This window comes from Sebastes fasciatus, chromosome 22, assembly GCF_043250625.1.
Source record: "Sebastes fasciatus isolate fSebFas1 chromosome 22, fSebFas1.pri, whole genome shotgun sequence".
In the NCBI taxonomy this organism is placed as follows: domain Eukaryota; kingdom Metazoa; phylum Chordata; class Actinopteri; order Perciformes; family Sebastidae; genus Sebastes; species Sebastes fasciatus.
In genome coordinates this window covers 22,047,282-22,073,917 of record NC_133816.1, presented here as the reverse complement: position 1 = coordinate 22,073,917, position 26,636 = coordinate 22,047,282, and the positions used below count along the sequence as shown (strand labels likewise).

The 26,636-nt window shown below is 42.7% G+C and overlaps 1 protein-coding gene across 3 annotated transcripts; it reads left to right on the top strand.

Moving 5' to 3' along the window:
* The first annotated feature begins 1,424 nt into the window (after window positions 1–1,424).
* On the top strand, window positions 1,425–26,196 carry LOC141761036 (uncharacterized). Of its 3 annotated transcripts, none has more exons than XM_074624221.1 (34): window positions 1,425–1,531; window positions 4,494–6,982; window positions 8,914–8,975; window positions 9,068–9,106; window positions 9,426–9,575; window positions 9,803–10,245; window positions 10,706–10,896; window positions 11,004–11,138; window positions 11,560–11,658; window positions 11,896–12,226; window positions 13,573–13,650; window positions 13,740–13,774; window positions 14,078–14,227; window positions 14,632–14,760; window positions 15,087–15,125; window positions 15,436–15,567; window positions 15,702–15,834; window positions 15,927–16,025; window positions 16,227–16,261; window positions 16,551–16,718; window positions 16,844–16,978; window positions 17,333–17,536; window positions 17,740–17,880; window positions 18,213–18,307; window positions 18,488–18,511; window positions 18,716–19,292; window positions 19,583–20,069; window positions 20,598–22,654; window positions 22,766–22,874; window positions 23,093–23,209; window positions 24,469–24,771; window positions 25,157–25,273; window positions 25,373–25,494; window positions 25,577–26,196. In XM_074624221.1, exons 2-34 carry the CDS (start codon window positions 4,610–4,612, stop codon window positions 25,649–25,651), a joined length of 9,384 nt encoding a protein of 3,127 aa, XP_074480322.1. In that variant the 5' UTR covers window positions 1,425–1,531; window positions 4,494–4,609; the 3' UTR covers window positions 25,652–26,196. The 3 variants fall into 3 exon arrangements, with proteins under 3 accessions (XP_074480322.1, XP_074480324.1, XP_074480323.1); XM_074624223.1 differs by having other exon boundaries at window positions 1,483–1,531; window positions 3,696–6,982; XM_074624222.1 differs by lacking the exon at window positions 1,425–1,531 and having other exon boundaries at window positions 2,899–6,982.
* Window positions 26,197–26,636: the final 440 nt, after the last annotated feature.

Genomic DNA, 26,636 nt, shown 5'->3' with positions numbered 1-26,636 from the left:
ACCAATACCGGATCGGATATCGGGCCAATACTGACTATATACTTTATACATCATATACTGGAATTTGAATTCCTGTTTAAGTTTTGACCAATTTGTTGCTGCGTTAAAAAGGTTTACACCTGGACTGTTGTTCCGGTTAATTTTTAAGATTTTTTTACCAAGTTTCTGGTGTACAATTTATTATTTAAATAATAAAAAACAATTAAATAAATTGATATCTTTGTATTTATTTGTTACGTTTTGTTTTACAAAGGCAGGAAAGCAATATTTAAGTCAGGCCTGGTGTTGCATTACACATAAAATAATGATCTCAGTCACTTCCACACAGTGAGGCAAACAGCTTATTAATTAAACACTTTTTCAGTCCGCATAACGATAGCGATACCTGGGCTTTGGTTATCAGCCGATACCAAAGCCCAGGTATCGGTATCGGTATCGGGGCTGAAAAAGTCAGATCGGTGCACCCTTAGATCCCAATCTCAGATCGTCTTTGTCAACAATCTCAGTTTATCGGCAGATGAGATTTGCATAATTAATTTGATTATTATCCTTGCAAAAATATTATATACATAAAATGATATGGCTAAAAAGAATACCCTCCTTTTATATTTTTAAAGATATTGATTTTAAAACATATTTGACCATGATTGATAACTTAAAACTCAAAAATTCTTAAATTGACTAAAACTATTAAATTCTTTATACATTGTGGATTCATTCCAATTGTATAACAGACCCTGAATGTTTCTTTTATTTATTTATTTATTATTATTATTCATCTTTTCCTTTCCTTACATTTTATTTGTTATGTAATTTACAATTTATTTTATATAATTTTTATATTGTAAATTATTTTTGCAGAATTGTAATGAAAAATCTGAACATGCGAATATATTGTATTGAACTCTTGAAATAAAGTATTAAAAAAATAATATCTCAGATCGTCTTCTAAAACTCAAAAATTCTAAATTTACTAAAACGATTAAATCGTTTAGGCATTTTAAATTTATTCCAATTGTTTAATAGACCCTGAATGTTTTTTTATTATTGTTATTATTATTAATATTATTATTATTATTATTATTCATCTTTTCCTTTCCTTACATTTTATTGTATAATTTATAATTTGTTTTTATACTGTAGAATATTTTTGCAGAATTGTAATGAAAACTCTGAACATTACATACATTTTAACAAACTATTAAATTGTTTGGACATTTTAAATTTAGACCCTGAATGTTTTTTTATTGTTTTTTTATTATCATTAATCTTTTCTTTTCCTTTCCTAACATTTTATTTGTTGTACAATTTATAATTTATTTTAGATTATAAAATATTTTTTAAATAAAGTATTAAAAAAAGAAAAAGATAAAAAAAAAAAAAATCTCAGCTCATCTTCTAACGTTCGCGCTTTTACTTTGAAGGCTTTACACCGAAACCGGAAGTCTCTTCTTCGCTTCCTGTTCTGCGAACAGCCCGAAGATGTGACCGGACACCTCAAATAATGCGAGATATTCAGGAATAACAGAAGGTAGGCAACACAAATGTTATAAATAAACGGAGACAAAGCTGTTTGACAACACTTTTAAAGGTTTGCTTTTGTATTTTATGTAAAAATTGCAGTGTAATCAACCTTAAAGTCAGCTAACTTCAGAGCTTCAGGCCTGCAGTTGGTATCAAACGGCTCCACCACCATGTAGACCTCCAACCCAGTTACGTCATTAACGTACAAAGTATATCTGTTATGTGTTGATGTGACGCAGTTATAGTTGTTAAAGGTTCTGCTAAACACCCCCAACCAGCCACCAGCTGTCTTCTTCTTGGTTGAAGTCAGGAAGCTTTAAAGGGACTGTTTGTTTGTAAGAATCAGAAATGTCTTGTTGACAGCAACATCTGTGGCCGTTAAAGGGACTGTTAGTAACTTCTTATAGGTATAAATCATTGCAGGTCGGTGTGCCATGCGCGCTCGCGTGTGGCTACGCTGTTCAGACTCACAGTGTGTTCCAATCCGCGTACTTCCGTACTTACACTTACTATTTTGAGTGCATAAGTGCGTTCACACTGTGAAGTATGGCAAAATGCAGTGCACTCAAAGTACCCGGATGTTGTACTCAAAACGGTCAAATCGTTGAGTGTGTAACGCTGGACACTTTTCACACTCAATTGTTGCCATCTTGGCTACGTAGCAGAAGGGGCCGGACCATAACCACTATTCAAACATATGTAGATAACAGAATAAAACAATACAATACGTAAACATACCGGTGCATTTTCAGCCAACAGGAGGACACATCGTAGACGACGACGTTGGAAACGTAATTTCCACTTTGAATTTCATTTTCTGTGTATTCTCGATCAACAAAGCAGGCAGATATTTTGACGGGTAAAACCTGAAGGAGGCAGCAGTGCAACACAAAGGATGCCAGCTGCCGTAAAACCCAGAAGAAGAAGACGATATTTTAGCGGGTAGCGAGCCGCGGTGAAATGTTGCGATCGTCATTTCCGGTAAGTGCGGCGCAGAGTATTTGATTTGAGACGACCCTACCCCGCTGAAATTCAGGCACTACTCAAGTAAGTACAGACTGCACACAGTGCACTACATTGAAGTGTACTTCAGGAAGTACGTGGATTGGAACACACTCTATGTAAGAATCAGAAATGTTTGTTAACAGCGACACCTGTGGCCGTTAAAGGGACTGTTTGTAACTTCTTACATGTATAAATCAATCCGGGTCGGTGTCCCATGCGCGTGTAACATATGCCTCTTGCATGTTACATTAGATACATAATTTAAGCTTTGATAAATTGTTACTCTTGTTACTAATCATAGTTTTAGTAATTTTACCTTTATTTGATAATCGTTAGGTGTACATATTTGTGTTATTTTCATATTTGTATGCAGTTATTTTGTATTTAGAATTTAATACTACTACGGTATCCATGGTAACGATGGAGCTATAAAAGCTCATCACTGGGGGGAACAAGTCAGACCGGGCTTGTATCTCCCAGGTGAATGTGTGTCCCGAAGTGCTTGTAAGCAAGATAAATATATGTTGAATGGACATCGGAGCTGTCTGTGGTTCGTTGGAGTGAAACGTTAACTGTCAGCCGTTGGTGTACTAACAAACACAACGCAGAGACTGTTGGTTGCCACCGCTATCAGCGGTAAAATAGTTAACGGGGCCATCATGAACTGTTTATAGAGGAAGTAAACAGAGGAAGAGACGTGTGGCTACGCTGTTCAGACTCAGACTCCAACACAAACTACACGGAAGCATCAAAACCTCAAAGTTATATCTAGTGAAGCCCGTCTGTTAAACAGTGTTGGACGCGGAGGAGACCGTAGCTTTGGTCTCCAGGGCCGGAGTCTCTGCTCATCTGTCTGCCTGCTGTTAACAAGCATTTCTGATTCTTACAAACAGTCCCTTTAAGTCAACGAAAGTCAGCGTCCTGTTGCTCGGGCTCGTGCTCGCTCTACATAGTCTGAGTCTGAACAGCATATCCGTTCGAGAGAACGACGCCTTCCGTGATCGTTTAACTAGTGGACAATTTTCGGCAGAACTTGGGCCTTGCTGCCGCCGCTGTACGGGCAGGACGGACCCACGGCGGATCCGCGGCACTACGATGCGGCGGTCTGACATGCTGCTGCACTCTGCTCGACCGGTTGTTGTGTTAACGTTGCAAAAATCATGCAGGTTCATTAGAAACTCCTTCAGCGGGGCCTCCGGCAGCGACCATCGTGGACAGATCCAGATCTGGCTTCCTGGCAGTCGGAGCTCGGGAGGTGGAGAGCTCAGTGTCGGCAGAAGCGGCTCCTCCTATGGCCAGGAGCAGAGCTTCGCCTTGCTGCTCCACCGATCCCCGATTGGAGCCAACACCGACATCACGCTGCTGGAGGCCCAGGCCGTACTGCTGCCAGAACCAGAACCAAGACTGTGCGGTCAGACCCTGCTGCAGTAAAAAAAAATGGTTTTCTAAAGGGACTCTGGTGCTCGGAAACACTACCGCTTTTTTCTGTAGGGACCGCCAAAATCAGTACAAAATGATAATGAAATGAAATGAAGATAATAAAAAATAACCGTAAGGTTCATGTATGTCGGGCCATTAAACACAATCAGCCAGTTGCCCGAACAGGCCACTGCTCACAAAAGTTTTTATGTTTTTTTTTTACGGGTACCCAGTTCTTGGCATTTTGGATTCAGTTCCAACTTGGAAACCGGGTTTCGGTTCCCAACCCTATAAAATTGTTTGTGTCTGTTCTACACGTTTACTGTTAACCTGTTGTTTTCTCTCTTCATCTATGCTTTGTTGCCTTTACCTCCTCTGTTCTTTCTGGCTAGTTAAGACCTGGAAGTGAAATAGACGAAATGTGTCCGACAGCACCAGAGTGGACGACTCATGACGAAACCATCCAGATAATGGATTTTACCCATCCAAGAAGCTGACATCCAGTCCCATTCAATAACCCTATCCTTTGTTTTTTAACTTTTCAGCTTTTCATTGCTATCGGAGCATTGTGCCCCGTATCCTGCTCCAGAGTCCCTAATGAGCCCCCTACTTGGACCCATCATTAATACCAATCCCTGACCTTCTGAAGATTGCAAACACCATGTCCCATCCCCTGTATAACCCCTATGCCTCTGGGGACCAAAGTTCCACCCAGGGGCAGTATGGACTCTCCAGTACACAGGCAGAGAGGGACTCTCGGAGGGCATCTTCTCGCCTTGAACCTGGTTCCAACTTCAGTTCTTCTGCAGCTTCTTCTGTGCCTCCTGCCAACTCTGGGGGAATGCACCCTTCGCTGCTGCCTCAGTCGATGAGCTACAGGCCTGAACAAAGTAGGTCCGTAATAGACAAGAATATTGAGAGGTCTGTAGACATGCATATTAGCAGAGCCAGAGAGGAGGTGAGGTTTCTTGGCAAACCAATGCATCAGCCCATAGACCAGAGCGCTCACTTTACCAGCACTCGAAGAGATGAGTTTCTCTCCTCAGGCACAGGGATGGTCTCCTACCCAAGGTCCTCAAGCTCTGCCTCTCTAGGACATAGACACTCGGGTGTTGAAAGTGGCAGTAGCTCCTTGGACTGGTCATCAAACTACACAAGGCCCACTGCAGATGACCCCTCTAGATTTTATTCATCATCTGCTTCGTCTAACTATGCAAGCGGTGGTGACGGTAGGTTTAATGCCCCCAGTGAAAGAGAACGTGATATACAGTCCATTCCAGGGTTAAGCAATTTTGACTATCCAGTTCCAGACAAACCTGCGGCCCCTACGGAGTCCAGTCGACCCAAGTACACCTCTGAATCAGCTTCTAACATTCTTCTGCACTTTGGACTTGAAAAAGACGACTTGGAACATCTCATCTCCTTCCCTGAAGACCAGATCACCCCTGCTAACCTGCCGTTCATCTTGCGGCAAATCCGGATGGAGAAGGCTAAGAAAGCTGCAACTGTAGTTCAGTCAAAACTCTGCCCCAAACCCCAACCCGCCAGAAGTGTGAGTGGAATGGACAGTCACAGTTTGAGTAGTTCTGGAGGGGTGAGGATGCACCAGGAGGAAATGTCATCGTCCGTTGTCCAGCCGAGTAGAGTGATTGACTATGGACATACTGGCAAATATACTGGAGGGATTAGGGATGAGATTGGAAGGACCAGTGGCAGTAGAGCTAACAGTGGTGGGAGTATGCTGCTAATGAACACTTATGACAGTAACAGAAACAGTCAAGGACCACTACAGAAAACTACAACAGAGGTGAAAAGCAGTGCCTTTGGTTCTTCACGTGACCAGGGGAGTTCTGTTTCCAGTCTCAGCTCTTCGTACAGTTCAGTACTGAGCTCTGTGGCTCCCCCAAGCAATGATCAGACTAAACAAATGCAGACCCAACCAAACCAGAATTTCAAATCAATCCTCAGCTCTTTCTTCTCTCTGCCAAAGGAAGACACAGACATCAGAGTTCTCAAGTCTGAAGCCTCCAAACCCGTACCTCTGAAAGAACCAGAGGCAGATCGCCAGTCAACGTCGAAAACCCAACCATCCTCCACTCTGTACCATGGTGTGCATCCCAGCCGACCTGGCCCTGTGCTCACTGGCAGTGATGACGCCAGTGGTACTAAGGTTCATAGTAAAACTCCAGGACAAGGGTCAACCGTAGCTGAGCAGATGAAAAAGCAGCAGACACAGCAGCTGATGATGATGCAGCATATGCAGAAGGAGCAGATGCAGAAGCAGCTGCTGCAGAAGGAGCAAATGCAGAAGCAGATACTGCACAAGGAGCAGATGCAGAAAGAGCAGCTGCTGCAGAAGGAGAAGATGCAGAAAGAGCAGCAGCTGCAGAAGGAGAAGATGCAGAAAGAGCAGCAGCTGCAGAAGGAGAAGATGCAGAAAGAGCAGCAGCTGCAGAAGGAGAATATGCAGAAAGAGCAGCAGCTGCAGAAGGAGCAGATGCTGCAGAAGGAGCAGATACAGAAGCAGCAGCTGCAGAAGGAGAAGAAAGAGAAGAAGGAGCATAAGAAGCAGAAGGAGCAGAAGGAGCAACAATCAAGGCAGCAGATGCAGCAGCAGCAGCAGATGCAGCAGCAGCAGCAGATGCAGCAGCAGCAGCAGATGCAGCAGCAACAGCAGATGCAGCAGCAGGCACCGATACAGCCAGTATCACAGACGGGGCAGGCCATGTGGCCTCCAGTTTTTTCTACTGCGCAATCAGTTCCTCCTGCTTCTCACATCCCCAACATCACTGGTCCCATGCAACGTCTTGGTGGTCTTCACCCCATTGTTATTCGATTGCCTCAGCCTCAGCCAATCCCAGGCCTGATGAACCTCAATCATCTGATGCTGTCCAGTTCCCCCAGGCATTTGGCAAACGTGGCAGTCTCCAAGGGTCAGCCAACGGCGGCCATGATGCATGACTATGCGGCGGCCACTCCGAGAATCTTTCCACATACCTGTTGTCTGTGTAACAAAGAATGTACTCGAATGAAGGTGAGTGGAAATCTACATTCTGTTTATTCTCCTGTTTTTAAACTCTTTATTTTAATATCTAAAATGTTTTTTGTTTTTGATTGTGAAATACCAATTTAAATTGTTAAATTCTTTATGTTGTGGGGAAGTCCTGACGGGTTTGACTTTGAAAAAAGTCCAAAGGCGATACTTTCAATCCTTTTTGCTGCTGGAGGCCCAGGCCGTATTGCTGGAGGGAAGGGAGGTACGAGAGAACCAGGACTGGACGTGGAAGATGGCTTTCCCTTTTTTCTCTGTTGTTTTGGCTATTGTCCCACAGTGTCTATTCAGTTTGAATTTTTCGAAACAGTTTTTAGTGAATGTATAATTTGGAGCTATCCGTAATGCATTTTCTTAATTTAATTCATCTAACAGTAGGTATATTTTTTTGTCCCAAAACGGAATTCCGCTTACTACAAATACCATAAATCCAAAGTCACCAGCTTCACACTCCATCAACCACATTTTACCAAGATCGTCTTTGACCATCTGTCCCTTTGAGACACCGCAATTCACATTTTGTCTAATTAAAAAAAAAAAGACACACCAGCCTCCTCCTCTCCCCAATTTGTACATCTTCCTGCCTACTCCAGATGTCTCAGCTTGTGCGTTTTGGTCCTGATCCATACCTGATAGTGACCTCTGCTGAGATGACCTTCAACAGACCTCAGGAAACTTTCTGATACCACACAAGACTGAAGAACCAGACATCATGAACCCAAGAAGAAATCCTTATTTTGGTTGTTTGTTACTGGCACTGCTGTATTTGTTATATTTCACGAAAGACTTGTTGCCCTTGAACTCAAGTTGACAAAAGTCATCTGTAATTATAAAAGAAAGAGTTGCCAAATTTATAAAAGATTTAATGTCTTTAATAATTTTGTCCATATGCTACTGCTTCCACATTTATCCGTCACTACTCTTTGGCTCATACTGAAAGCCATGATTTAAACTAGGGCTGCACCGATACCAGTATCAGGTACTCACAAAACGGCTCCGATACAACGGCACCGATACCACTTTACGGCGGCATGACGTTAACCTCTCGTCATCATCTTTCGGGTCCTCACGCTCCACCTCCCCAACAGTGCGGGCGAGATGGGCCGGTGGTGCGCTCGACCCCGCTGGGCAGGGATCCCACCTCAGCTGGCGCACACCGGCTCTCACCTTCATTGCGTCACAGGGTTTTGCTTGCACCCTCTGACTCGCGTGTGCGTTAGACTCCTTGGTCCGTATTTCAAGACGGGTCGGGTTGGTTGCCGTTGACGCTACAGACCCCTGGCGCCTTTTACGTGGGCCGAGCCCCACCCTGGCGGCACGACGCGGTGGGGCGCACTGAGGACAGTCTGCCCCGGTCAACAGTCGCACCCCGAGTAGGGGGCCCCAGCGAGCTTTGTCCACGGTGCGGCGAGGTCCGGGCTGGGAGCACTGTAAAGCTGCGCCTGCGAGCCACCTACGCCCTGAGCCTTTCCAAGCCAACCTAGAGCCGGTCGCGACACACTGCCTCATATGCGGGACTCCCTAGCCTGCCGTGTGTCACTCACACCCTCCAGCTGGCTGTTAACGAGGGTCTTTTGGCATAGAGAAGTACTCGTATCGGTACTCGGTATCGGCGAGTACCCAAATGTAAGTACTTGTACTCGGTCTGTAAAAAAGTGGTATTGGTGCATCCCTAATTTAAACACTTTTAGAATTTTTATGTACTGTTGGCTAATGTGTGCACTCCGCTCTTGGACTCAAGGTTGTTCCTGTTATTTGGATGGCTGCTGTTGGCTGAAGATTTAAAGATGCTGTAATGTTGAATAAGAATAATCGGTTGTCAGACAATCACAAAAATGCCAGTTGAGATATTGAAGCTGGTAGCAGTTTAATGAGGCCTTTCTTAATGCTGCGTTTGTTGTTCTGACTACTAGGATTGGATCTCCCACCAGAACACCTACATTCATCTTGAGAATTGCAAATTACTCCGTACACGGTCAGTCTTTTTTACTTTTCTCTATAAAGATCTTGTCAAAACGTGGCCTCTTTGTTTTAATAGGTGTGTTTGAATTGTTTTTTTCCCCACAGATACCCAGAGTGGGATGGTGAGATCGCACTTGATCCCAGGTAAGTTTAATTAGCTGGGCAGACACTGTGCAATTTTATTGTATGTTGTGTCAACTCACAATACATGTTTTAATTGGTCTTTCTGCACGGCCACAACGTGGAATGCCACAGAACCATCAGGTTATGTCTGGACAATTCCAATAAAGATGGTTGCGTCCTTAAGGGCCGCCTTCCGAATCCATCCGTACAGTGTCTGCCAGGCTTTAGTGTTCAAATTGTTGCAACCACACTCACAGTTGTGAACCAGAACCCTGCTGATTTTGGCAAAATTGTCTCTCCTATCGTTCATCATGCTTTTCTTGTCCATTGCTCTCTTCAGTGCTGCAGGTAAAGATGACGAGCCCTCAACTTCTTCACAGACTTCCCAGCATCGTCAGAAAGCCAGGCATGGAAGCCGCTCCCGTTCCCGCTCACCCAGCCCCCGTCGCCACCACGGCTCAGAGGGTAGACAGGAGAAACGCAGTCGCAGGTCTGTGACACATACATTCTGATATGAGCAATAACGGGTGAACAATAGAGATTCCACTCACTACCAGATTGTGAAATTACCAAGTATGTTCCTGCAAAACATTTAAAATATCTGCATCTGCATTTTAGCCTCTTTGGATTTGTCAGTCAACCCCTTGAGAAATCTAGACTTGCTGTGAAATGTTTTTTTTAGGTTATCAGTAGATTTCATCTGTACTTCATCTGTAGGTCTCGTTCTCGCTCCCCATGGTATGACCGCCCTACCTCCACCCGCTATCAGTCACCTTCAAAGAGCCCTGAGAGACGATCTTCACCTAGGTGGAGAGACAAGAAAAGGACTTCACCAAGGAGGAGAAACGATAGACGATCGCCATCAAGGAGTAGTGATGACAGACGATCGCCACCATGGAGGAGCGATCAGAGACGATCATCTCCAAGGAGGAGCCGTGAGAGACGATCATCTCCAAGGAGGCTCCGTCAGAGACGATCATCATCAAGGAATAGTAACGAGAGACGATCGGCATCAAGGAGTAGTGACGAGAGACGATCGCCATCATGTAGGAGTGGCAAGAGACGGTCGCCAGCAAGGAGGAGTGATCAGAGACGATCGCCTCAACGAAAGAAGTCGAGCAGTGCAGAGAGGCTGGCTAAGAAAATACTGGAAACAGCAGGTTTGAGGACTTAAGACCATGAACGTACCTACGTCCATTAAAGCGCTATATACAAGTGTATGCCACCAACACAAACTGTTATTTCTTGTGGTTTTGTATATAATATTCAGTACTTGCACTCTCTACTGCTCACTACACCTCTACAGTAGTGAGATGTTGAATGAAGGTGACCAGAGACCTTTTTAAGATTGCCGTTTAGTGCTGCAACTAAAGATTAAAGACTGTCAGTCATCGTTACCGAAAAGTTTTATGAATGTTTAAAAATTGTATTCACTTTTTGCTTGCCTCTTCAGAAGAAGCAGTGCTTCTTACCCCACCCAGAGAAAATATGGCAACAGCTTATTAAGTAACAAACAAGAAAGCTGTGATCACTTATACGACCTTTCACTCGGTATGAGACTTTGCAATTACCAAATCGCTACAATTTTGTCTGACACTCTTTTCGTCTTCGTCCTTCTAGCTGTCAAGTCTCTGTCGAACCAGTCTGACCTGGAGGCTGTGGTTAAAACTCTGACTCCTGCCTTACTAGCCGAGCTAGCCAAGATGAAGTCCTCATCAGCCTCCTCCTCTTCTCCTGCCTCTTCCGCATCAGTCTCCTCTACAGCAAAGAGGGAGTTAGCTAAAAAGGCCTCTAAAGCAAAGACCAGCGAGGCAAGTTCTTCCACAAGGACTTGATTTTTCTCTTTCTAACCATTTTTAGAATACAGACAGTTTCAGTTGTCCGTTGACCAACACTATATTTCTCTCTCTTTGCTCAGTCTGAAAATTCTTTACCCCCAACCATGGTGAAACTAAATGGGATTCATAGTTATGTCTCTCACAATGATGTGTTGGCTGCAGTGGAGCACTTTGGAAAAACCAAGTCAGTTGTACTGTTTCGGTCCAGAATGGAGGTATGTATAGAGAGCGTGATGTGTTTTTGATACCCAGGCCTATATTTGCTAATGCTTTGCCTTTTCATAGTATGCAAAATATAGTGCAGTTGGTTAAGTTTTCCCTTGACAATCTGACATCGGACATACATATAAACACCTGGCAAAGTACTTGATGACGTGATGACACACTGACTGAAAAGGTGAAAACGAGAGTTATGAATGTAACTATGGTTCTATGAATTCTGGATAACTGCTAGAACAGGTGCATAAATGCTACAATTCCTAAACTTGTCTTGGAAACACCTTTCAAATTAAAGATTTGGACAGTTAGACATGTAGCAGTGAGCTGTTCATGTTTTGTGTGTGAATGTAGTGAGTAGATGGTCCTGACGGTTGTTGTAATGCAAAGAAATGTGCGTTTGTGTGTGTGCACATGTAGGCAATCGTCTGTTTCGAGAAAGAGGAAGACGCACAGAAAATGAAGAGCGTAAAAAGCCTAGATGCGAAAGGAGTGGCAATCACTGTTGTCAGAGAAAAGGTATTACACTTTTTGTCTTTCTTTCTCTGTCACTGGGAAATGTACATATTAACGTTTGTCTGCTGTAGTGTGGTCACACTGTCAATAATCAGATTCGTTTTTTTACAGGAGACTGTTTCTAACGAGCAAAATTCCAAGCTTAAAGAATCTGAAACCAAGGTTCAAGAAGCTGTGCCGAAAAGCACAGCCAAGGTTGTTGAAAAAGCAAATGTGACAGTTTTTTAACCTAACCAACAGGCAGAACATGACGAAGCCAATAACGCCGAAGACGCTGAACCAATGAAGGTTGGGGAAATGGGAGCTGAAGTGGCAGAAAAACCAACAACTACAGAGGCTGTACCAGAAAATTCAGCAGTCAAATCCAATGAGAGCCATCCACCAAACAGTACAGTTGCTTTACCACACTTCCAGCAAAGCATCTTGTCAGAACCAGAGTCCACTACACAAGGACTGGAGACCAAGACGGGGGCTTCACACATGCAACAGCAGGCTGCAGGAAGCTCAACTGGAACCGCTGTGGAGGCAGAACTGCCAGGTGGAGGGGTGAAGAAAAAAAGGAGGAGGAAAGGTATGTTGGAGACCTTTTTAATAGATGGATGGCAAAGTATGTTAAAATGTGGCCTGTGGTGTTTGTTTGGCAATATTACCTCCGCCAAGGAGGTTTTCGGTTAGGTTTGTTAACGGGAGTACGGAAAACCTAATGGCCCGATTTTCATGAAACTTGGTGGAAGGATGTAGCATGGGCCAAGGAAGAACCCATTAAATGTTGCAGCGGATCTTGAGGCGGATACCCAAATTATTTTTCACTTTCGTAAACATTGCACAAGAAAGCGTTTGGCTTTGGCGGAATAAATGACATACATCTTAAAATCTAGTCGATGGTTGTAAAGTTCAGTAGTGAGGGTACCAGTAATCCTCTGGGGTAGCCTACACATGTAGCTTCTCAAACTTCATGCAGAATAAATGCACAACAGAGATTATGAGGCTTCAGCTGGACACAACCATATTTTGACATACTTCTAATAGTTTTGGAAATATTTCCAGACATATACACCGATCAGCCATAACATTAAGACCACTGACAGGTGAAGTGAATAACATTGATTATCTGGTTAGAATGGCACCTGGCAGTGGGTGGGATATATTAGACAGCAAGTGAACATTTTTGAACTTTGAAGTTTGTGTTGGAAGCAGAAAAAATGGGCCAGCGTAAGGATGTGAGCGACTTTGACAAGGGCCAAATTGTGACGGCTAGACGACTGGGTCAGAGCATCTCCAGAACTGCAGCTCTTGTGGAATGTTCCCGGTCTGCAGTGGTCAGGATCTACCAAAAGTGGTCCAAGGAAGGAAAACCAGTGAACCGGCGACAGGGTCAGACCCGAGGCTCATTGATGCACGTGGGGAGCGAAGGCTGACCCGTGTTGTCTGATCCAATAGAAGAGATACTGGAGCTCAAATTGCTGAAAAAGTTAATGCTGGTTCTGATAGGAAGATGTCGGAACACACAGTGCATCGCAGTTTGTTGCGTATGGGGCTGCGTAGCCGCAGACCGGTCAGGGTGCCCACGCTGACCTAATGTTATGACTGATCGGTGTATATAGTGGTTGTGCTTGCAGATTTGCATATCATAGATGATTGGCCTTGGTGGAGGTCTGCGCTCTCCGGTTTCCCCTCCAGTTTTATTATTGGTATTGTCATCAAATCCCATAAAAAGACCAACACCAACAATGTGTTAGTGTGTCCCTCCATGCTTTCTGACGTACCCAGTGTGTCTGTTGGTCTCAACCCCAAGGACATTGGTTACTACAAAAGACGTCGTTCACGAATATATACTCAGATTTGAATTTGTATAACATTTTGTTTACATAGGGTTATTTTTAGGTTTGGATCTCAATTATATGTGATCTTTTGAAGGTCCTGCTGCAGTTAAGACACAAACGGGTCCGACTGTTGGGGAGACGGTAGAAAAGCACCTGCTTGAATCCAACATTGGTAAGAAATCCAAGAAAAAATGCCTGTGATCATAATGTTAACTGTCATTCTCTCTTTTGTTTTACATTTTCTTTGTCTCTCTTTCGCAGCATTCTACATAAGGAGCACCTGCTTCTCGCAAATAGTAAGTTTTGTTTTGTATATAAATGGTTATGGAACGCAGTATTGTAAGAGGAATCTGCGGGTCTTGAAAAGTCTTAAAATTAGGCCTGTGAATCGATTTCAAATATTTAATCACGATTAATCGCATGATTGTCCATTTCTTATCTGTTCTGTAATTGATTTCCAATAATAAATATATACATACATTTGCATAAAGCAGCATATTTGTCCCCTCCCATGTTGAGAAGAGTATTAAATACTGGTCAAATCTCCCTTTAAGATATATTTTGAACAGATTTGTTTTTATCTGTTCTCACGTTCTCAGGACAAGCATGGTCAGAAGCAGCTGTTCATAGTCAACCTGCCGGAGTATCACGATGGCTGCTACACAGAGGATGACCTTGCCAAACTGCTCATGCCATTTGGGTTTCAACATATAGAGGACAGCATCTATGTTGTTCCTCAGACGCGCATGGTAGGCATGGTTATAAATCTGTAGCCGTTTTGGTTTATTAATTCCATATCTCTGCCGTTGCTTTCTTTGATCATATTCTGAGACGAATGGTCTGTGGTTTTTACCTTGCACAATTTATTTATTTTTCTATTTTCAAAACGACTTATGCAACATTTACATTTTTTTTAAAGTTAATTCGTGAAATCACACCTAACTCTAACTTGCATTTGAACATCCTTTAGATCATTTATCAAGAGATATTTGCATACTTATTGTTATATATATATATATATATATATACTCTATTGGTGCCTATATGAGACTGATTTTAACCACACTGAAAGAAGTGAATTTCTGTTGGAAAAGTACTTAGAACAAGTAAATAAAAGTAGTAATACATTTTTGTCTCTGTTTTTTCATCTCAGGCCTTCGTCATGATGCGAACATTTGAGAGTACGATGGACACTTTGAAAGCCTCCGAAACGAAGGGTATTATTTTCAAAGGGTCTAAACTCCGTTTGCAAGCAGTAGCCAGCGGCATAACCATGACGCCGGTAAGCACGGACACAACACTGTTTTTATTGATTGATATATACATACATTTGCATAAAGCAGCATATTTTCCCACTCCCATGTTGATAAGAGTATTAAATATTTGACAAATCTCCCTTTAAGGTACATTTTAAACACATAAAAAGTGTGCGATTAATTGCGATTTAAATATTTTAATCGATCGACAGCTCTAGTTTAAAGTAATAGTATCCAGGACATAATCAATTTATAGTTTTTGTATACAAAGACACACTGAGTCTGGCGTGTTTTGACATTGGGTGAGTATTGTGGATTTTAACCATGCCTATTGTGATGTTTCTGTTTTTAGCTTGGGTTTTATAAATCTCTGATGAAGCTGATGCATTTTGTAAGTAATACACACACACACACACACACACACACACACACACACACACTTGGTAAAAGTAATGCATCACAATTTTCCAAGGTAGACTTGGACTTTAAAATAGAGTTAATAGTTAAATATAACTTTGTGCGTTCAGATGCATTGAACAGTGAGGGAGTACATGAAACTCCAATTTTAATGTAATTTGTGTTTTACTTTGAAAAACTGTGCAATATTCATTTATTGCAACAATGCAGAGCGGTTGTGTGTCTCTCTCTGTCCTCTTGTTAACTTTTTGGTTTTGGATGTTCACCTCCTGATCTTGATGCAGCCGGTGGTTGATGATGGATTGAAAATAATCTTCATCAAGAACATTTCCCCGAGCGAGGCCAAGGAGCTCAGAGAAGCTTTGAACAAAATCCTTTGTCAGCCTCTCAGGAACTTTCTGCCTGTCCTTAACAAGGTATAAACAAACACATACAAGTATGTTTGTTTGAATTGGCTTTAAAGAAAAAAGACTTTCCGTTAGTCTTACCTGTCGTGTGTGTGTGTGTGTGTGTGTGTGTGTGTGTGTGCGTGCGTGTGTGTGTGTTCCAGGTATTCATAGAAGTCGAGTCCATTCTCGATGCTGATCGAATCGGAGTTTGGTACAGTATCCTGAAACAAGCTCCTGGCCATGAAGTCCACAGGCTGCACACACTGGACACAATACCAGCCTGTCTAACGGAACGTAAGTCTCTGTTTTAGGTTTTCAGTATGGAAAAATAATATAACATTTAATATAAAAATGAAAGTAATCTAAATCATTATCCCGACTAATAGGAGATGACGTTCCGCTACTCACCGTTGGACCATTTTGGGTTACGATGAGAACTAATCCCTTCCTGTTTCCCATCGGGTTTAGTTGTTTCACCTACCCAGGTAAGAGAGACTTTCTTACATAGTCATTGTAACGAGTTAACTACTTGGTTTAAATTAAATGTAATACTTTTATACTGCCAAATTCACCATTTAAAGGATCAATATGTAATATATTTACTGTAATAATTCATAAAATTACCATGATTTGTCAACGAAGATTTAAGGAAACTTATGAACTTATGTTCACTTTTATTTCCCAAGATTTCCTGACATTGGGAGGACTGAACGACATTGAGGTAAGTCCATTTCAGTTAAACGTCCCTATAGGGTTGGGGGAAAAATCGATTCACCTATGTATCGCAAGTTTTTTTTTTTTACGATTGTTAAATAGATTTGCTTCATTTGAGTCTCTGCGGAGGTAGGAGGAGGTTACCGCTTTTATTGTTTTCCAAACATAAAAAAGTCTGGGCCCAAAAAATAGTTTTGCTCGTCTAAAAATGTGATCCGACATCAAAATGCACCATAAAGTTGAATCAGCGTCAACGCATTAATTAAACTTTGGGCTTTGAACGTTGTGTTTTCTAGAGGGCCAGTGATTGCTGTTCCACGTCCCCCACAATCATGTTGACTGGTTTGCCAGGATTTGGCAATTACAAGCATGAGGACGTGGCCAAGCTGGTCTGGCGGTATTTCCCCAAACAGAACCTTCACTCCCTGTACTACAACGTGACGGTCTTACCGCTGCAGAAGAGGGTAAGGAGTAGACAGACTGTTAAAGGGACAAACAATTTTGTAATTGCAGTTTTATTAATAAATTGAGCTGTTTTGTTGGAATATAATTGTTTTTACTTTCCTAACTTTCCTCTCTTCAACTCCAGGCCTTTGTGTTTTTCGACGATTGGACTGCGTGCTGCGATTTTGTCCAAGATCACATCAAACATCCAGTTATTGTCAAAGGCTGCGTGCTCAGTGTTCACTTCGTCTTGGAAGACATGCGTCCTGAATCCTGTGAGGTATGGACACTGGGAAAGACACCACAGGGTGCACTCTGGACTGTAACACTGTGTCAGGATCAGGACGGGATAGAAAGATCATGTCACAGAAGTAGACAGGAATCAAGAGGAATTTCTATCTGTTATGTTGTCTTCAGTTTATTAACTGGTTTTACTGCTAATAATTCCCTCTGTAGAAATTTCAGGATGAAATAATACCATGCTCTTGTGTTGTTGTTAGAGGAGATCTATGCACACAAATTGGGCCATTTGGAGAAAAAGTGTTGAAAGTGTGAAATACAAAATGTTTAGATATAATTTAAAATGTGTTTTGACAACATCCGTGACAATCTGTGACTTGTAATCTTTTCTCAGGAGATGATGTACACAACTCTGATGAAGTTGAGCAACGCTGAGAGTCATGACAGCGACTGTGGCCCAGAGGTAGAGCAGGTCGTCGACCAACCGGAATTTCGGCGGGTCCTCCGGTCACATGCAGAAGTGTCCTTCGGCAAGATACCGAACTGCGGATTGCTCACGAAGGATTTGCCAGCATTTAGATTAGATCCTGCTGGTCAGGTTAGCACCTTGCATGGCAGCCTCTGCCATCTGTGTATGAATATGTGTGTGTGAATGGGTGAATGCTGACGCGCTTTGAGTGGTCGGAAGACCTGAAAAGCGCTATATGAGTGCAAGTCCATCCATTTACCATTATTAACTTATGTAAATCTTCTGTCAAGTGAAAGCAGCTCTTCGTCTTTCTTCTATTTCTTGCTCTTCAGGGAGTTCCAGAGCCAAAGTCTCTGGAGGAGCGGTTGCTGTGCGTGGAGATTTCTGAGACGTCTCTGTGCGTCATCAATGTGGTCATGGAAATGGTGGCGTCCATCGCGACCTTTGTCAGCTTTCTGCCGCTCGCCAACAGGGTACGAGACACAAACATCTGCACTTTTCACATTTAAGTAGTGAGAGAACCGCCATGTCAGGATATCTACCAGTCTTGAGTCTTGAGTCTTAAAAAGTCTTAAAAAGTATTGAATTTCGTTCCCTCCAAAAAATAGTCTTACATTTCATTTGCACAGGTCTTAATGTTTTCTTTCCTTCCGTAGACAGCAACATTTGTAAATAAAAGTGTGTGGTTACGGGAGGTCGGGAGATATTTCTATGATTCTTATGCCTTGTTGCTTTTGTCTCTTCCATCATCTCTCCCTCCTCTCTGTCTTTTCTCTCTTTGTCCATGACTGTTGTTCTACCTCAGATATGCATTGAGATGTCTGACTCCAGCAGTGTAACCAAGGTGGTGGAGAGATACAACACTTTCACACCGGACTGTACTGAAAAGCGTGAAGCTTGGTAAGCATGTGTCCTTTTAAAAATTAGGGGTATGAAATGGGGTTAAATTAGTTTCATAATTACTCAAATCTCTGTTTTCCCCACACAGTCTTTACATTGCATCTGTATATTATTTTTATATTTTATTCCACCATTTTCACACCTAAACTGACCAAGTCCTGCTTTTTTTTGTCTCTCCAGGAGAAAAGTTCAACGTGTAGAGCCGTGAGTATATATCACTTTGTAATCGATTCTTGTCAAGTTAAGAGAGACAAAACATGTTTTAGTTGCCAAAGCATGACAATAATCAATGTGATGACTGTAAAGTGCATTTTAAATCATTGTAAATAAAGTACTATATTTCGCCATTTTGTGAGAACAACCCTGCTTTCATTTGTGACTGACAATCCTTTTTGTTTGTAATTTCAGTGTGAAGAGCCTAAAACAGCGTCTACAAGATTCTAGTGAGATCACAATAAACTTTGGACCAGACACCATCTATGTCAAAGCCAAGCCCCCGGCTGTGATTTGTCAAACCCAGCCTCCCGTTTCTGAACTGTCGGATAATGGGTCACAACCTTCTCTGCAAACCAGTGGTCCTGGTGGATCAACCATTTCTGAGCCCATCACAGCAGAACCAAGTACTACCGCCGCAAGTGACGTAGCAATGAAGGAGGACGGCGAGAAACCAGGAACTGAGATCGCCATGGACTCCACTGTTGGTCCAGAGGCAAATGAGGATGTAGAGAAAGCAGAAGTAAAGGAGGAAGAGGGGTCACTAACTACTTTGAGCTCTACGGCTGATGTGACCTCAACCTCTGCCGTCAGCGGTGGGAACACAGTCCCAGCTGCTTCCAGTCCTATCCCCTCAGCCACAGCGCTCACGCCTGAAGAAAACCTTGCAGAACTTCCTCAGATCAATACGGCCATTTTCCAGGCCCTCAAGGCAGCAGTTCACAACCACAGGCTCACCCAGGAGAGCACATCCCAGAGTGAGGACCAAGAGGTGAGGCCTGGCTTTAAATCTTACTCAACATTTACATTTGGCAATAGTATCTTTTGTCAGTGCCAAAATGTAGAGTCGAGCTTTAAGTTGCTATAAATGTGTTAATTCATGAAATTAGTGTCACAAAATGAGACCAAACAGGAAAACACAACATCACCTCAGGTCTCGTAAAACCCAATAGACATTAAATGATGGGTCAACCATTTATTTAGTTGCATTTATTTATCTTGATTAATAAGCCAACTTATTCTCTCTTTCAATGTTTGATTCCTTCTTTGTTCTCCATCCAGGGTCAGGATGATGTTACAGATGACGTCGCTTCGTCAGACGACTGTCAAAAGTTTAGCATGGATGACTTTGTCACTGTTGACGAAGTTGGTGATGACATGGGAGACACAAGCCCCGAACCTCATAGCTCCTCTTCATCCAAGCATTCCCCCAGAGCGAGCAGCGAAAGGCAAAGCTCAGATGTGTCGTCCGCTGGCAAACGGATCTCAATGAGGTCTTCAAAAGACTCTAAGAGCTCAGCCTCTTCCTCATCCTCTTCATCCATGTTGAATAAAGGCTCAAGCTCTTCTAGCTCTGTGTCACCAGACGAGTCCAAGGACTCATCTGAGCCCACCAAATCCCCTACCAAACCCTCGGCCTCTGCCAGTGTCGGTAAGGCCTCCTCCTCTTGTTCTCCGCCGTCTACTGAAACCCCTTCTTCCCTTGGTCAGAAAACACAACACAGCAAGACAAAATCCCCAGCCAAAGCATCAAATACTGCATCCCCCCGTTGTAGTACCCGCTCATCCTCCGCTGCACGTCAAAAGGAAAGGATAACATCGACAACAACTGTAAAGGCATCAATGGAGACTCATTCTGAGCCACTTAGAGAAGAAGCAAAAGACACAGAGAGCGCAGTGGCAAAGTCTGACCACAGAGTGTCAGCAGAAGACATTGCTGCAAAAACTGTTGAGTCAGAGACAAAAACAGAAACATCATCAGAGATGCATCCACCTCTACAGGGACATGGGGTACAGTTGAGCCAAGCCCAGAGTCTGGAGACTGATTTTAATGTCAACACATGCAAAGACCGGAAGAAAACCAAAGAGGAAGGGAAAGAAGATGATGTTGACACACATACCGACGACAACGATGAAAAATACCAAACCCTTGATTCACTTGATCAAACGGATAAACTGATGGATGTTGGGGTTCAAGACGGCAGCTCTGAAGCCCAGCTAACTGGACCCGAGGGAGGCCAGACTTTGCATGAGGAAAGCTTTCAGGTTTTGGACAGTGTCAACGATGAAGGCAAAGCCCGCCCTGAGGAGAACAGTGAAATGGAAATGGACAGTTCTTTCCAAGTGTTGGACAGTGTTACCGAAGACCAAGCAGCTACAGGTCAAGAGGACAGTCACCTGGTCCAAGATGACGGTTCCACAGGAAAGAAACTGTCTGAGGCAGACGCAATTTCAGCAGGGGACAAATCTGATAAAGCTTCAGTAGGTAAAGACCATGAGACAAATGGGAAGAACAGAAAAGTGGAAGAGGTCACAGTCAAAATGCTTCCTGCAGAGTCCTGCAATGCCTCCAAAGATGTGGAAAATACTGGTAGCCGAATCCCTAATGAAGACCAGCCTCCTCAAGACCCCAACAACAAAGAAACGTTAAAAGATCCTGACAGTGATGTTACTGAACAAGAAACCTTTGAGATATTGGATTCAATTGATGGTCAAACTTCAACAGAAGATGACACCCAGAACCTCAAAACTCCCAGTGACCAGACATCTAAAGAGGACATTAGGCCCACGGAGGAAGACACCTATCAGGTAAATGATTCTGTGGAAGATCAGCCAACGACTACAGAGACAGATTCAGAGACTGGCAACAAGGGTAAAAGAAACATTAGAGGACAAGCGACTGCTAGAAAAGATGATGGTACATCAAAGAGGACTGGCCCCACAACCAGAGCTTCCAAAAGTGAAAAGATGGAGAAATCACCAGAGGAACAGGACAGGATGGTTAAAAAATATGAAACACGGACGAAGATGGACACCAACGAAGGACTTTCTAAAAAAGACAAAGAGGTCACTGAGGAGACAGTGTATAAGATAGAAGATTCTGTTGAAGACAAACCGGTTCAAGATGCTGCCAACACAGAGATAACTGGTAGAAGAAGGAGTGCAAGAGGAAAGAAACAGGATAAAATGACCTTGAATCTCACAGAAGCATCTGAAAAACCAGAAGAGGCACTGGAGGACGAAACTGCCAATGATGAACCGACCTTCACGACAAGATCTACCAGGGGAAAAAGGGAGAGAACAACTAAGAAAGATGCTTCAAATGAGAAAACAAAAAAAGAAGAAACACCACCAAGAAGGAGGCACACTCCTGCCAGAGAGTCACAGGAACAAAACCGGGAAAAAACACCAGAGAAAGAGGAGAAAACCCTTCCAAAAGAGAGCACACCATCAAAGACGAGTGACAACGGTGTAAGGGGGCTACGTGAGGAGCATGCTACGTCTGAAGTATTGGACTCTGTGGAGGACGAGGTTGTTCAGGATGATCGGCCCGCTACAAAAAGAAAAAGAAAAAGGGGAAGACCAAAGAAAGCCGTTAAAACAACTCAGAAAGACAGCGTAAAATTCGAAAAAGTAGCTGATGAGGAAGAGGCAACATATCAGATTCTTGAATCTGACGTTCAGCCCCCCACCGAGAAAAATACTCAAAAAGATGACCAGCAAACAAAGAAAAGTGGATCTCTTACAGGATCTCCCAAAAATGAGGATGAGGAGGAAGAGCCTAGGTATCAGATCATAGATTCCCTGGAAGACGTTCAAGCTCAAGAAAAGCTGACAGCCACAGAGGACAAGACAAAAGATGAAACTCCTACAAAAGAAGAAGCATCACCTGAAAAAGAAGACATACCAACATGTGGTACCACAGTTGAGGGGGTGTCTGAAAAAGTTGTCGTTAGCAAATCAACAGCTAAATCCCAAAGCGATACTGCCATACTTGAAAGGGAGATCGAACAAAAATCAGCTGAAAAAGACGACCCAACGAGCACCCTGGTGAATTTGGACGAAGTGAGCGTAGACCCCAAGGAGACGGTGGAGGTAGACCCCAAGGAGATGGTGGAGGTAGACCCCAAGGAGATGGAGACTCTGGATGAGGTGGGAGCAGATGAGGCCGTAGAGGAAAGAGCGCCGGAGAGCCGAGAGCAGGATGGGGATATCACGAAGGGTGACCTGCAGACACTCGTCACTCTGGATGAGTTCGTAGAAAAAGAGGAGGACGGAAAGGCCGAGCAAATCCCGCTGGAGACCCGCCCACCCAGCCAGGAGAATGAAACAGTGGACTTCTTAAACTCGGAGGTAAAGGTCATTCAAACATATAGGAGTTTAATTTCCTTCCATGGGGAAATTACGGTGAAGCACTGTAAAACAGCTGAACAGATGCTAAAGTTGTCTGGTGTCTGTTTTTAGACTTTTGTGACTTTAGATGAAGCTGGCGCTGATGAGGAAGAGAAACCACACGAAGAGCAAGCTGAGAAAACCTCAAGCTCTGCCAAACGCAAACACGATGATGACACAGGTATGTGTTCCCTCAACACATATATTATTATATACTGTATATATTTGCATTAAACCCACACGACAACTATTGATTGTCTCCATTTAACTAATTGAGTAATTTCAAAGCAGTAGACCCTTTTCACAGCAGACATGCAGGAAAATCAAGGTGTAAATAATAACAGTAAAAACATTAAAACTTCCAACGGCGCTTAATACTCTTCTTATTTTTTTGTCCAGTTTTAGAGGAAAGTGTGGACTTTGTGACAGTAGACGAGGTGGGAGAGGAGGAGGAAAAGGAAGCGGTAAAAACCAGGACAAGAGGACGACCCAAGAAGAGAACCAGACAGACCCCTGGTAACACACAAACACACATTTATTCATTATATACATTCTTTTATGCATATCATTACCCAAAAATCTAATTTCCAGAGACTCAAAAATGAAAAATTTATAATTTTGACATTAACGTTAATCCTTGGCTTCACTGTTATCCAATGTCGAAGCTCTAAAGCATGAAACTAAGTTTGGTGGTGAAACCTGTGGGCAGTGGTTAGGGTCAGGGCTCAACCTGGCTTTGTGCCCTTCTTGTCTCATCTGCCTAGTGAAGGAACTGGCCTTCTACCTCCAAGAGGTCAAGGCCCAGTTACGTGTTGGTTAATCTTGTGTGACAAAGAGAATTTCCAAACAGATGAGTTAAAGCATAATGATTCAATTTATTCCGAACAATCAATGTTGCATAAGTAAAATAAAAGAGTTTACAGATATCTGGATCCAATCAACGTGTCCCTGACAACATACAGTGCATGGGTCAGTTCGCGAAGTCTGAACCCCGAGCTATCCCTGATCCAGCCTATTCATGGTTTACACAATAGTAATATTCATGAGATTATGGCACGTGATGTTTTTGCTGCATATCTTCTTCTTTGTTATCTCCTTCTGACTCCTTCCTCTTCTTGACCTTGCAAAAAGAACAGCACCTGCCTCCTCCCTTTCCTCGCAATCACTCCATTCACAACAAATCCAACAGTCAGGTTATTGCAGGTCATTGCAAGCACTTTTGTTCATAATAAATCCAACACTAGGCAGTGCAAGGTTGCCTTTGGTCATCTCAGGGACACATCTTCTGTTGTTGTACTGTGAAGCCTCTGAGAGTTTTTGTCTTCATCCAACCACAAATGCAAGACCTGACAATCTCTCATTTGCCATTGCCGTTCCGTTCATTACCGTGAAATCTGTCCTGGTTGGTCCTTCTTCCATCCCACCTCATGGAGGATCGCTGTCTTTTCTTTTCCGTGATTGTAGTTGGGTTTGGCCAGAAACTAGGCTTGTGGGAAGTGTAACTAGCCCACCCACCCTAGTTGCAGTCCACCCCGCTGCCAATCTTTCCTGGACTCCCAACCGCTCTATTCTGAGTGGTTTCTCAGAAAGCTTAGTTTGGTGACAGGTTGATATTGAAACCTGTGAGGCATTTCTGCCTGTCGCACTTCTGCCGTTGCCTGAATACCAGCTGCAGAGTCTTCAGCTTGGGGCCAAACTCTTAGTTAATTAAGAGTATTATTTTGCAGTTTCTTTTTCCCTCGTGTGATAAACCAATTCATTGTCTTTTACCACAGTGAGAAAATCTACCAGAGGGAAAAAAGTGACTGAAGAAGAAAGGGAACCAGCTGGCACTGATTTACTGCCTCCAACTCCACTCGATGCCTCCTCGTCTCTGGACAAAGATCCGTCTACGCTGTCAAGCGATGGCCAGCCGGAGATCCAGAAGACAGAGGTGGAAGCAGCGATCCAAGCCGACATCGATGCTTCCTCTGCTGGGCAGGAACTGCAACCGGGGGCCTCTGTGAACCGGACACTGGAGGGATGTGTGGAGGAAGGAGAGGAGGAGAAGGACGGATGGAGCAGGACGGACATTAAAGGTACAGAGAGCTGAAAGAATGATGGACTGAGACCATTTCCATATTAGGTACGATTGATTCGTACCGTGCATCATTGCGATTGCCTTTGGAAAATTCTCTCCAAAGTAGAAAATACATTCAAGTTGATGACTTCAACTAAACAAAGAAGCAAAGCAGCAAATTCTCACATTTAAGGTGGAGTTAGTGATTTTGTGTAATTTTGTGCTTGAAATATGACAAAAAATTGTTGCAGATAAATAATTTCTGACAATCGACAAAGTGATTAATTGTTTTGGCTCTATGTACATTGCAGCGTGCATAGAGAAAACATATTTTTACAATATTAATGTATGATTGTCTGGGCTTAAATGATTTATATATATTGTTCGTTCCTTCTCTTCTTTAGTTGTGAGTAAACGGAAGAGGGAGCTTGTCGGACCTGAAGCAAAGCGATCTCGTTCCCAGTCTCCTTGTGTCGCTTCCCACGTCAAACTGCCGCCGTTCAAACCTGAAAACCCCCTCGGTGAGACACACACACACACACTTCCATTTTATTTAAAAACGACACAACGCAAATGTTTTGTCACATTTTCCTCCTGTTTCACTGTCTCTCCCTCTTCAGGTCAGGAGTTTATGGTGCCCAAATTAGGGTCTTTCTGTAACCTCTGCTCTGTTTTCTGCCTGAACGAGAGCACCACCAAGGACCTCCACTGCAGCAGCCAGGGACACTACGACAACCTGCAGGTACACACAAACACATACACAACAGTAAACACACTTATACGCACAGTTGGTCCTCACGTTGTTTGTCTTTTTCATTTTTCAGAAACATTACCAGAAGCTTCAACAGAAACCATCAAGAAGTTCCACACAAAGTTCTCAAGGCTCCGTTTCTGATTGATCCCGACTTCAACTGCTGACTCTTTTTAAGGGTGTTTCGACCAGTGTTTTTGGGGCCCTTACTTTTTTTTTTTTTTTAAATGTGAAAAGGTAACGCTGGACCAGTGAAACATCTGCAGTTTTACAAACCACTGCAGTGGAGCTTAGCTGACAAATCAATGTGTATAAGAAGACAAGATAATACTTCATCAGAAACAAGCAGAGTTTCATCATAAAGTCAGTAACGGTTACATATTTGGATGTTTGGAACTATAAAAGGTGTTACATGATCTCTTTTATTCATCATTTAGCAATCACTACAGTGATTATAGTGTATATATATATAATTTACGTTTTCCCTTGTTGATTTTCTGGAAATTTGTTTATTTGATCTAAATCTTTGTTGTGAATTTACTTAACTGTCAAAGTCAATACAAATTGTAGAGAATATGTTATGTGATGTTTTTTGTTTTTCCTCCTTTTTGAAAATGGCACCAACTCAGTTTTGCACATGCAGGTGTAACATGCCATTTAAATTCTGTAATTAAAATGTATATCTCTACTAAATCCTGACAAGTGTCTGTTTTTATATGTCAAATATTTGTATGTTATTAAGAAAAAAATGACATCCTCTTTACATTTTTATAAATTATTTAAACATGTAGTTTTAAACATTAGTTTACCTGACAGTTTCCTGTACTGAACTCACTGGTTTGATTGACTTGTTTTCTAAATTTTCATTTAACCCTCAGAATTAACTAATTTGATTTAATAAAGGAAATTAAATTAGCATTTTGGCCCTCACTGCATTAGACTTATACACTGTATAGTTAAACCTTAAACTGTGTGTAAGCTGTATAATGTTTTTGCGGCTCCAGACAGATTTTTTTTTTTTGCCTACAATGGCTCTTTAGATAGTAAAGGTTGCTGACCCCTGTCCTAAACTGATTGATAGGTCTTTGAATAAATATCCAGTGTTATAGTATTTAGAATTAAGATTTACAATT

Bases quoted from the DNA above. Each gene is read 5' to 3' on its own strand.
- LOC141761036 (XM_074624221.1), top strand. From the start codon at position 4,610: ATGTCCCATCCCCTGTATAACCCCTATGCCTCTGGGGACCAAAGTTCC. The intron at 10,897-11,003 runs GCAAGTTCTTCC...CTCTTTGCTCAG, and splicing joins CTAAAGCAAAGACCAGCGAG to TCTGAAAATTCTTTACCCCC. The intron at 14,761-15,086 runs GTAAGCACGGAC...TTCTGTTTTTAG, and splicing joins GCGGCATAACCATGACGCCG to CTTGGGTTTTATAAATCTCT.